Source organism: Staurois parvus, unplaced genomic scaffold (genome assembly GCF_062004578.1).
Source record: "Staurois parvus isolate SC_StPar_1 unplaced genomic scaffold, SC_StPar_1.0 ptg000276l, whole genome shotgun sequence".
Taxonomy (NCBI): Eukaryota; Metazoa; Chordata; class Amphibia; order Anura; family Ranidae; genus Staurois; species Staurois parvus.
The window spans coordinates 3,986,633-3,997,631 of record NW_028318072.1 but is presented as its reverse complement, the minus strand read 5'-3'; the positions used below and the strand labels follow the sequence as shown (position 1 = coordinate 3,997,631).

The window sequence follows — 10,999 nt, the reverse complement described above, 5'->3', positions numbered from 1 at the left end:
TCTGCACTGGTTTGTTGTTAAGGATGCTGGCAGGATCACCTGCTGTCAGTGAGATTCCCTGCTGACAGCAGAATATAAACAAAACAATTGCCGGTTTTAATAATTTTTTTTAAAAAATGCCCAAATTTACAAATAAAAACGGCATGGGGGTCCCCCCAAAATCCATACCAGCCCCTTAGGTCTGATATGGACTTTAAGGGGAACCCAGCACCAATTTTTTTTTTCAAAAGATGGTGTGGGGATCCCTCTCCAAAATCCATACCAGACGCTTATCCGAGCATGCAGCCCAGTAGAACAGGAAAGGGGTGAGCGAGCGAGGGGTCCCCTATCCTGAACCGTACCAGGCCATATACCCTCAACATGGGGGGTGCTTTGATGGGAACAAGGGCCCTGGACTGTGTTTGTGGGAGTCTGCAGACGGAGGGCTTATCAGAATTTTGAAGCCCCTTTAACAGCCCCATCAATGCATCTAGGCAAAACTGGACAGTTGGCCACCTCATCTTCGGTTCTTTAATAAGTAGTCATTCTCTTAGCCACCCCACTGCTTGACTCCTGGCAGTGGGACATTTTAGTTTGTAGGCTTCCTCTGTGTATGGTTGGGGCAGTCTCTCTGGCTATGGCCCAACTTTTGACAGCCGCAGCACAGAGACCTGAGAAAAGGAGGATTGCACAGAGCAAGAAAGTAAGACATGTTTGTTATTAAACAAAAAAAAGGCCTTTAATCTCATCTTAAATAATGCATATTAAAAATGTACCAGTAAGATTTACCTGCAGTGATGTTTAGTAAATGTCACAATCACTACTTTATAAAATGCCCCATGTGTTTACTACTGCATTGAACATATTTATGATGGTGAAATTGTCATTTTAGGAGGAGGGGGCAATGGTAATTGTCTAGCCTAGGGCATAAACCGTTTTACTGCAGTGTTCCCCATGAAATTCCTCTTGGCTGATGTGTACTTGTCGAGAGCGTGCTAACAATATCTGAACCAGCCTATATCCTGTCTCCTGTCGATCTTTTCAGTACATAATGGTGGTTCACCTGAGCAAGATGTCACTGGAATAGTCCATCATTGGGAATGAGGAGAGTGCAGTTAATGTGATGACCTTGGTGCATGTGTCTGCTAATTACAAATGAGACTTTCCTGTTTTATTCTAGTTATTTGTGACTCAGTGGAGGATGTGTCTGGGATGCTCCAGCAGAATGCTGGACCTGCCCCAACACAAACAAGTACATCAGGTTCATCAAATGACATGCCCTGCACTCTCACAGTAGCTGTAGGAGTGTTACTGTTCTGAGCTATTGACCTCCTTACACCAAGCATAGATGTGACAGTAGTGATCCAGGACCAGGAATTCTGGTATATTAATATAATGGGTTCTCTGACATCCAACCTGTGACAAAGATGCCATATCTGGGTTATGAAAAGATGGACTTGCTCGATTTCAGGATAGGCTCCTGGCACCTGGTCTTTTTTTGCATCCTTCTTCATAATATGGGACCAGTGACAGCGCAGACATGCCAGCTAGCTACCGAATCAGAAGAACTAACATTTGATGCGGTGGGAAGTAAACACAATATATCTGTTGTGAGAAGACATTCTGATGGTCTGGATCCCCTTTATAACATGCAGAGGATGTTTCTGAATGCTGTCCAGCCAAACCCCTTTCCAAAAGGTAGGAGAAATGGAGAAAAGTACTTAAAAGAGCAAAAAAAATGGTTTGATTTACAGTGCAATGCAAAATCAGAAATGTCAAATGGAGCAATATTTCAACATAGGGATATGAGCTGTACAGCTACAAGTCTGTTACAAGTCTATGACAGATAGCAGCACTGAGCGATAGAAATCAGGTAATGGTCACTTTGCAGTCTCATCCAAATATAAGTGTTTTTATATGATTGGCTCAGTAATGATTAGGATGCTTTGCCCTGGCATGGATGCATAATGAAAATAGAAGATGTACACTGAAGAGGTGATGGCAGCACATATACAGGCTCTAACTTGTGGTGATAGATGTGTATACCTCCAACAGAGATCCATACAGTGTGAAATACTATAGTGTTTACCATGATTGTAGTATGATGTATGTCTCACCTTCGGGAATAATGACTGCAATGCTAAGTAGTGTCTCATTCTGGTGAGACATGTCTCATCAAAGAAGATCTAGCTAATGATTTATTTGGCATATGAACATTCTAATCAATTTTTTTTACTAAAGCTCCAAAACTGACATTAAGTTTAAGTAAAGGCAAACCTTTTTTTTTCAGTTTTAGACATAGTGAGGAGGGATTAGAATACCTGCCAGGTTTTATTGTTGTATGTAGGGAGAGTTGCATAGTTAGTTTGAAAAAGACAAATATTGAAAATCCCCATATACACAATCCTATACCCACAGTTGATCCCAGGGGCGTACTGACAACTCATGGGGCCCCTGGGCAATAGGGGATCATGGGGCCCCTGTGTCCTCGCCCAAACACAAAACAGCCTATGAAAAAGTCAATGAAAAGTACCAGGGGTATCTCATGGGACCCCCTACTGACCCCGGGCCCTTGGGCAGTGCCCGAGTGCTCGAATGGTCAGTCCGCCCCTGGTTGATCCAGAGGAAGGCAAAAACCCTAGTAAAGCATGATCCAATTTGCTCTAGTGGGAGAAAGAAATTCCCTTCTGATCCCCCAGGAGGCAATCAGATATTTCCTTGGGTCAACTACCCCTGGTGTTATTACCTCTAAATAATAATATCCAGGTATATTTTGTGCATTTAAGAATGCATCCAGGTCTTTTTTTAAAACAATCTGCAGAACTGGACAGAACCAGTTCTTGAGTAAGTCTATTCCACATTTTCACAGCTCTTACTGTGAAGAAGCCTTTTCATATGTGCAGGTTAAATTTCTTTTCCTCCAGACGCAAATAGAGCCCCCTTGTCCTCTGTATTGACCTGATTGTAAATAACTCTACACCAAGTTCACTATATGAACCACTGTTGTATTTATACATGTTGATCATATCCCCCCTTAATCTCCTCTTCTCAAGAGAGAACAAATTCAGTTCAGCTAATCTTTCCTCATAGCTGAGCTCCTCCATACTTCTTATCAGTCTGGTTGTCCTTCTCTTCACTCTCTCCAGTTCTCTGATATCCTTTTTATGAACTGGTGCCAAAAACTGAACTGCATATTCTATATGAGGTTACATAGTTACATAGTCTGGCTGAAAAAAAGACAAACATCAATCTAGTTCAACAAAAAAAAAAGTATAATCCTATACGCAGTTGATCCAGAGGAAGGCAGAAAAACCCAGCAAAGCATGGTCCAATTTGCTCCTGCAGGGAAAAAAATTCCTTCCTGATCCCCCGAGAGGCAATCGGATATTCCATGGATCAACTTTACCTATAAATGTTAGTATCCAGTTATATTCTGTGTATCTAAGAAAGAATCCAGGCCTTTTTTAAAGCAATCCACTGAGCTGGCCATTTTCACAGCTCTTACTGTGAAGAAATCTTTCCATATTTGGAGATTAAATCTCTTTTCCTCCTGATGTAAAGAGTGCCCCCTTGTCCTCTGTGATGACTTCAGGATGAAAACATCTACTCTGAGTTCACTATATGAGCTACTGATGTATTTATACATGTTGATCATATTCCCCCCTTAATCTCCTCTTCTCAAGAGAAAATAAATTCAGTTCCTCTAATCTTTCCTCATAGCTGAGCTCCTTCATACCTCTTATCAGTTTGGTTGCCCTTCTCTGTACTTTCTCCAGTTCCCCAATATTATTTTTGTGAATTGGTGCCCAAAATTGAACTGCATATTCCGGAAGAGGTATTACTAATGATTTGTACAGGGATAATATAATATCTCTCTCTCTGGAGTCTATACCTCTTTTAATGTAAGAGAGAATTTTCCTCGCTTTAGAAACCGCAGGTTGGCATTGCATGCCATTATTAAGCTTGTGATCTACCAGATCTCCCAGATCCTTCTCCACCATTGATTCCCCCAGTTGTACTCCCCTAGTATGTATGATGCATGCATATTCTTAGCCCCCAAGTGCAGAACTTTACATTTATCAACATTAAACCTCATTTGCCACATAGTTGCCCAATTAAACAGTGCATTGAGGTCGGCTTGTAAATTGGAGACATCCTGTAAGGACATTATTCCACTGCACAGCTTGGTGTCATCTGCAAAAACTGAAATGGGATTTTTAATCCCAGACTTTATATCATTTATAAAGCTATTAAAAAGTAAGGGTCCCAACACTGAACCTTGGGGTACACTACTGACAACCCTAGACTATTCAGACTATGAATCATTAACCACTACTCTCTGAATACAATCTTTTAGCCAGTTTTCTATCCATTTACATGTAGATTTTTCCAAGCCTGTAGACTTTACCTTACACATTAGCTGTGTGTGGGGAACTGTGTCAAACATTTTTGCAAAATCCAAGTATACCACGTCCACAGCTACCCCTCTGTCCAAGGTTTTGCTCACCTCCTCATAAAACAAATCAGATTTGTTTGGCAACTTCTGTATTTCATGAATCCATGCTGTCTGTTGCTTAAAATATTTTTTTCAAGTAAGAACTCTATGTGGTCTTTTATTAAACTCTCCAGTATCTATATATACATAAATTAAACTAGCAGGTCTATAATTACTTGGTAAAGATTTTAATCCATTTTTAAATATAGGCACCACATTGGCCTTACACCAATATAGTGGTACTATGCCAGTCATTAACCACTTGCCTACCGGGCACTTATACCCCCTTCCTTACCAGGCCAATTTTCAGCTTTCAGCGCTGTCACACTTTGAATGACAATTGCGTGGTCATGCAAAAGTGTACCCATATGAAATTTTTATCATTTTTTTCTCACAAATAGAGCTTTCTTTTGGTGGTATTTACGTGCCACTGGGGGTTCTATTTGTTGCGCTATAAACAAAAAAAGAGCAAAAAATTTGAAAAAAAAAGGTTTCTTTGTTTCTGTTATAAAATTTTGCAAACAGGTAATTTTTCTCCTTTACTGATATGCGTTGATGAGGCTGCACTGATAGGCAGCACTGATAGGCAGCACTGATGGGCACTGATAGGCAGCACTGAAGGGCACTGATAGGCAGCACTGATAGGCAGCACTAATGAGGTGGCACGGATAGGCGACACTGATAGGTGGAACTGATAGGCGGCACTGATGATGGGTACTGATAGTCAGCACTGATAGGCGGCACTGCTGGGCACTGACTGGCGGCACTGCTGGGCACTGACTGGCGCAACTGCTGGGCACTGACTGGCAGCACTGCTGGGCTGCACTGATGGGCACTGGTGGGTGGCACTGATGGGCACAGGTGGGTGGCGCTGATGGGCAGAGTTGGGTGACACAGGTGGGTGGCACTGATGGGCACAGGAGGGTGACACAGGTGGGTGGCACTGATGGGCACAGGTGGGTGACACAGGTGGGTGGCAGTGATGGGCACAGGTGGGTGGCACTGTTGAGCACTGGTGGGTGGCACCACTGGGCACTGGTGGGCGGCACTACTGGGCACAGGTGGGTGGAACTGGTGGGTGGCACTGCTGGGCACCGATCATCAGGGCACTGATCATCAGTGCCCTGATGATCAGTGCCGATCCCTGCTCTGACAACTGCCAGTTCTCGGCAGTACTTTCCGCACGTTCTGACAGCGTGAGGTAAGTGCAGCCGAGAACCGGCAATTGCATTTCCCTGTGATCAGCGCGTCATTGGACACGGCTGATCGCGTGGTAAAAAGCCGCTGTGATTGGCCTTTTACCACATCACGTGATCAGCTGTGTCCGTAGGAGAGCGCGTTCTGGGAGGATGTCATATGATGCCCTCCCAGAACTGGCTGGCTGCAGTGTAGCCGTCATTCGGCTATCTGCGGTCGGCAACTGGTTAAAGAGTCCCTAAAAATTAGAAACAATGGCTTTGAAATGAAAGAGCTCAATTCTTTAAGGACCCATGGGTGTATGCCATCTGGCCCAGGTGCTTTATTCACCTTTATTCTGTCTAAATATTTCTGGATGATATCAGTTGTGAGCCAATATGAATCATCTGGAGCTGTGTCAATACCATGCCCATTATGGACAAGAGCTCCCCCATGCTCCTTTGTATATACAGAGCTGAATAAGGTATTTAAAAAATTTTCCTTCTCTTTGTCCCCAGTCATCCACTCCAGATTATTTTGTAAAGGGCCTACATGCTCGGACCTGACCTTTTTATTATTAATATATTTGAAGAATGTTTTCGGTTTGTCGTGCTATCTCTTGCAATCTGTTGTTCGTTTTAAATTTTTGCAGCCTTGATTAGGTCTTACTAATGATTTGAACAGGGGCAGAATGATCTCTCTCTCTCTCTCTCTCTCTCTCTCTCTCTCTCTCTCTCTCTCTCTCTCTCAATAGAAGAAAGGATTTTGCTAATTTTAGAAACCACAGCTTGGTATTGCATGCCATAATAGCATGTTATTATTATCATTGCATGCCATAATTGCATGTTATTATTAGGTCTATGATCTCTATATATGACCCAAAAATTTTGATTTGTCACCAGCACAGGAATCGAGGTGAAGTCTTCCAATGGGGACACTAGTTCTAATGATCCTGGTGGCTACCAGGGATTTCACTCAGTTTGAGGTGATTTCTTCTCACTTCTTGTTGCAGATATGGTACAGGACATGAAGGGAAATTCCCCCGGTGTAAACCAGATGGCACAAAAAACTGACTACATTAATTTATTCAAAATGAAGAAAAAATGGGCATTAGTTCTGTCTTAAAAATGATTTTCAGTTTGTTATCCATGTAGAAGCCCTCCTGCTGCAGCCCCAATTATCTAATCCTACTACACAGAGGATGTCCAAGCAATTATGCATTTCCATGTAACTCCAATACCAAGCTTTTCCATCTGCATTATTGTTTATTAACTTCCCAAAAGTAAGTTTTCTGTACTGAGAGCACAGAAATGAATGATTTTAAAGGGGGTAGCCATGGGCTTTTTTGAGTGCACTTAATTCTAGGACCTGGCTGCTACTAGCAGCTGAAGACCCTCCAGAGAGAGAATCAGTAATAATTCACAAAGCTGTGCACAAGAATAAGAATATTTTTTTTTAGTTATGTGACAATGTTTTTAATCTCATTGGACTGAAAATAACTGTCACTTTTTGAAAATTAGTATACTTATGGTGCTGTAGATTTTCCTATCTATGTGTGGCTCCAAATCATTTGATCTCCCCAAACTGGTCAGTCATGGTGACCACAATTAAAATTAGAAGTTGGCTAGGTTGACAGCTGTCCCTACTTGTGTGCCTTGTTAGAGCACTCTGCTAAGATATGTGTGCAGACAGGTGTTGGTTTCCCTCCATCCTGTAGGTGGTATTGTTCCATTATTGCAGATGGAATGGCGTCTCCTAGGGGAATTTTCCCCTTGTTCTGTCAGGTTCTCAGATAATTCAGTTGTCCAATTGAACACTGTAATCTCTCATGATTTCAGGTGGCCATTTTGGTGTCATATTTAATATAATAGGCTACCCACATAATTCCGGTGTGCCACAGACCCCACTGGTGAGGGAAAGTGCGTAGCACAGGGAAAGGATTTCTGGTGAGTACAGTCAGCTTAGGGACAATGTCTGTCTTGAAGAAACATCCTGTTATCTGAATCAGCACCGTGGGTCTCTTCCAGCAGCATTTTAGTGCTGTCCCAGTACATTTCAAACTGCTACCCCTCCAGCAGAAGCCTTCTTTCAGTAACATGGGCACACGTCTGGTGACCCTCTGTAAATACAAACAGCTATATTGCCTTATATCAGTGTGTCCCAAACCTGTCCTTATACTTTACCGCTAGCCTGTATACAATCTATAAAATAAATTACAACACTAAGAACTATGTGTGTGGTCTCTCCTCCCTGATTGTGTACCCTGGGCTTAGACCCCGCCTACTTTTTGTGTAGTCAGTAGGATATGGAAAGGCCATCCTTGGGACAAAAGCCACCACGGTACCCCTTGGAGCTGCTTTGGCACTGGTTCCAAAATATACCAGCACAAATATCCCCCTAGCTAATAAGATGGAAATATTAAAGAGTTCAGCCCATTTTTTTGTCAGTACTAGGTAGCTCTTCCCTGATTTAGCCATTAAGCCCTTGGAGGAGGATTCAAGGAAGACCATACTAGAGTTGTCAGACACATAATGGTCCACCTTTGCACAGATAGTAGCGCAGCTGGAACTGTTTTGGAGAAGTCACTACAGTGGGTGATCTGTAGCAGGTTTTCCTCCAGAAGCAGCAAGAGGGTGAGACGATTTTTCAAGTTTAGAGTTGTTCAAGCGGTTTGAGAAAAAAGACCACCAGGACTGCATTAGTGCTGATCATGTGCTACAAGATCAATTCATTTTAGTGTCCCTGTTGGCCCCCTGGATGTCTATCTAAATCAGCAGATCAAATTGGGGTAGAAGTGATCCGTGGGTCCACCCTGATGTTTCCGTGCTATGATGCCCTGCGGAAGCTAGATCTGAATTGGTTACTTAAAAATGCAACTACTTGACCAGTTGTGCTTCCCAGGGTTCAGAAGGAGCAAATACAGCTGCAAAATGTGGTAAATGAGTATCAAGTTCAACATCAGGAGGACAAACATCAGCTTGGAAAGGTAGGAATAATACAGCTACCACGTCACCATAGACTACAGATATTACAGAAAGAAGGTGGTGTGTTTTCTCCTGGTGAGAGCCTGAAAGAAGTTACAAGGAGCTAACATTATGGTGGAACCTAGATAGGAACTAATAGTGAAGGCATATGGCTGGTGGAGGTTGCCTGAGCCTCTTTAAAAGCTGCAGTAATCCGCTACAAAAAATAAAAAATCGGGCCCCTGCAGGTTTAAGTTATAATGTACTAGCATGCACCACATACTAGTACATTATGAGAAACCTACATGGACACAGAGACCTCCAGCACAGCACTGCCAAGGTTCCCAGGTGCATCCATCTTCACCCAGTCTTCCTTCCAGGTTCGCAGTCTCCAGCTGTATGAATGGCCAGGTCTACGATGACAACACTCCTGTGCATGCGTGCAGGTACAGCATGGGTATGCTTTGCCTTCAGAGTGCAAGCACCGTTCACTGGCTACATGCTGTGTGAATATCTCCTAAACTCATAACTCCTGAGAAACCCCTAAACAATGCAAGTTTAGGAGATATTTCATTGTGCTGACAGGTAAGCCTTATTATAGGCTTACCTGTAGGTACAAGTTAAAAAGTGGAAAAAAATAGTGGTAGTGAGTGCTTCTCTGTAATAGCAGCTAGAACACTCGGGTAACCATAAAAAACCTCTTGTATAAAATAAACAGTGGTATAGTGCAGCGCTAAATAGATAAAATTAAGATTAAGATTACAGTCCGATTCAATATGTAATTAGAACAGTTCATAATGCCAGTAAATGTATAATTCTTTGCGGTGCTCCAAAATGAAAAGATAAATGAGCAAATGATGTGCTTACCAGAAGCGCATGGATCATGCGCATTGAGATATTCAAAGCCAGGGGCATCAAGATAATAGGGTATGCATCTGGGGCATCCGTCTCCAATTGGGCAGCTCAGCAGCAACTGGGTGATGTGTATTCCAGTGGCCTCCTTTAAGGATCAGCAGGGTCAGCCACCTGATTACAGGAATTCCCCTTCTCTGGATGGTGAAGTACTTCCCAGGGTCTGCATACTTAAAAGCTCCATGAAGGAGCCATAAAAAAAGGGTACACTGACCAATAAATCCAGATGGCCACTGGACCAATAAAAGGCTCCGGTGGCTATATGCCACAGTGTGTTCATTCCTTAGGCCTTTTGTGAGACCGCACATCTTCAGAAGAATATCAACACCATGGCATATAGCCGCTGGAGCCTTTTATTGGTCCAGTGGCCATCTGGATTTATTGGTCAGTGTACCCTTTTTTTACTGTCATTTGTTACATAATAATTTGAATATTTTCTTTGGCAATATTACGCTATGGGCACTTTCTTTATGGCTCCTTCATGGAGCTTTTAAGTATGCAGACCCTGGGAAGTACTTCACCATCCAGAGAAAGGGAATACCTGTAATCAGGTGGCTGACCCTGCTGATCCTTAAAGGAGGCCTCTGGAATACACATCACCCAGTTACTGCTGAGCTGCCCACTTGGAGACGGATGCCCCAGATGCATACTCTATTACCTTGATGCCCCTGGCTTTGGATATTTCAATGTGCATGATCCATGTGCTTCTGGTAAGAGCATCATTTGCTCATTTGTCTTTTCATTTTGGAGCACCGCAAAGAAAGATACATTTACTGGCATTATGAACTGTTCTAATTACATATTGAATCAGACTGTGATCTTAATCTTAATTTTATCTATTTAGCGCTGCACTATACCACTGTTTAAGTTAAAAAGTGGACTTTGCTTCCATGACCACTCTAGAGGACTCTCAGTATCAGTAACTGTTAAACCAACTGGCTCTGCCTGTACGCACGTTCTCACTGGAGCAACAATAGCTTACATCAACTGTTGGAAAAGCATGTGCTGGTTTGGATAATTCTTCAGAGAGCATTTGACAGGTGATGAGGAGGCATCTTATTGCCTCTTCACTGCCTGTGTTAACCTCTTAAACCCCACACTAGCATGCCCCAACTGCCTGCATTGCACTGAGGTCTGTTAGGTTTGGGGAAACCTTGATTGCAGTAAATGGACCACTAAAAAATGCAACTCAAAAGCTAAAATGTAAACATATAAAGAAAATCTATACTTAGATAACTACTGTATGTTACTGCCAGCAGCAAGTGTCATTGCTGACCTGCTTATGAAAATTATGGTTAACTGCAGGATGGTTTTTTTTTTGAGTCACTGATCCAGAATAAGCATGCATCATCTGAAGTGAGATCTGCAGACTTGTTCCCACACAATGACTCAAATATTGAAGCTGCAGGATCAGCAAAACAGCCAGGTTAGGAGATATTTTTAAAAACTCTGCTGCTGAATGGCAGCCTATATG

General features: G+C 42.6%; 1 protein-coding gene across 2 annotated transcripts in view; it reads left to right on the top strand.

The window, feature by feature from the left end:
* Positions 1-1,285: 1,285 nt before the first annotated feature.
* PROM2 (prominin 2) overlaps positions 1,286-10,999 on the top strand; it is a 146,940-nt gene continuing 137,226 nt past the window's right edge. For both annotated transcript variants that reach the window (XM_089681729.1, XM_089681730.1), the window contains exon 1: positions 1,286-1,677. In XM_089681729.1, the coding sequence (XP_089537855.1) occupies positions 1,407-1,677 (271 nt within the window). In that variant the 5' untranslated portion in view covers positions 1,286-1,406. The remainder of the gene's footprint in view (positions 1,678-10,999) is intronic.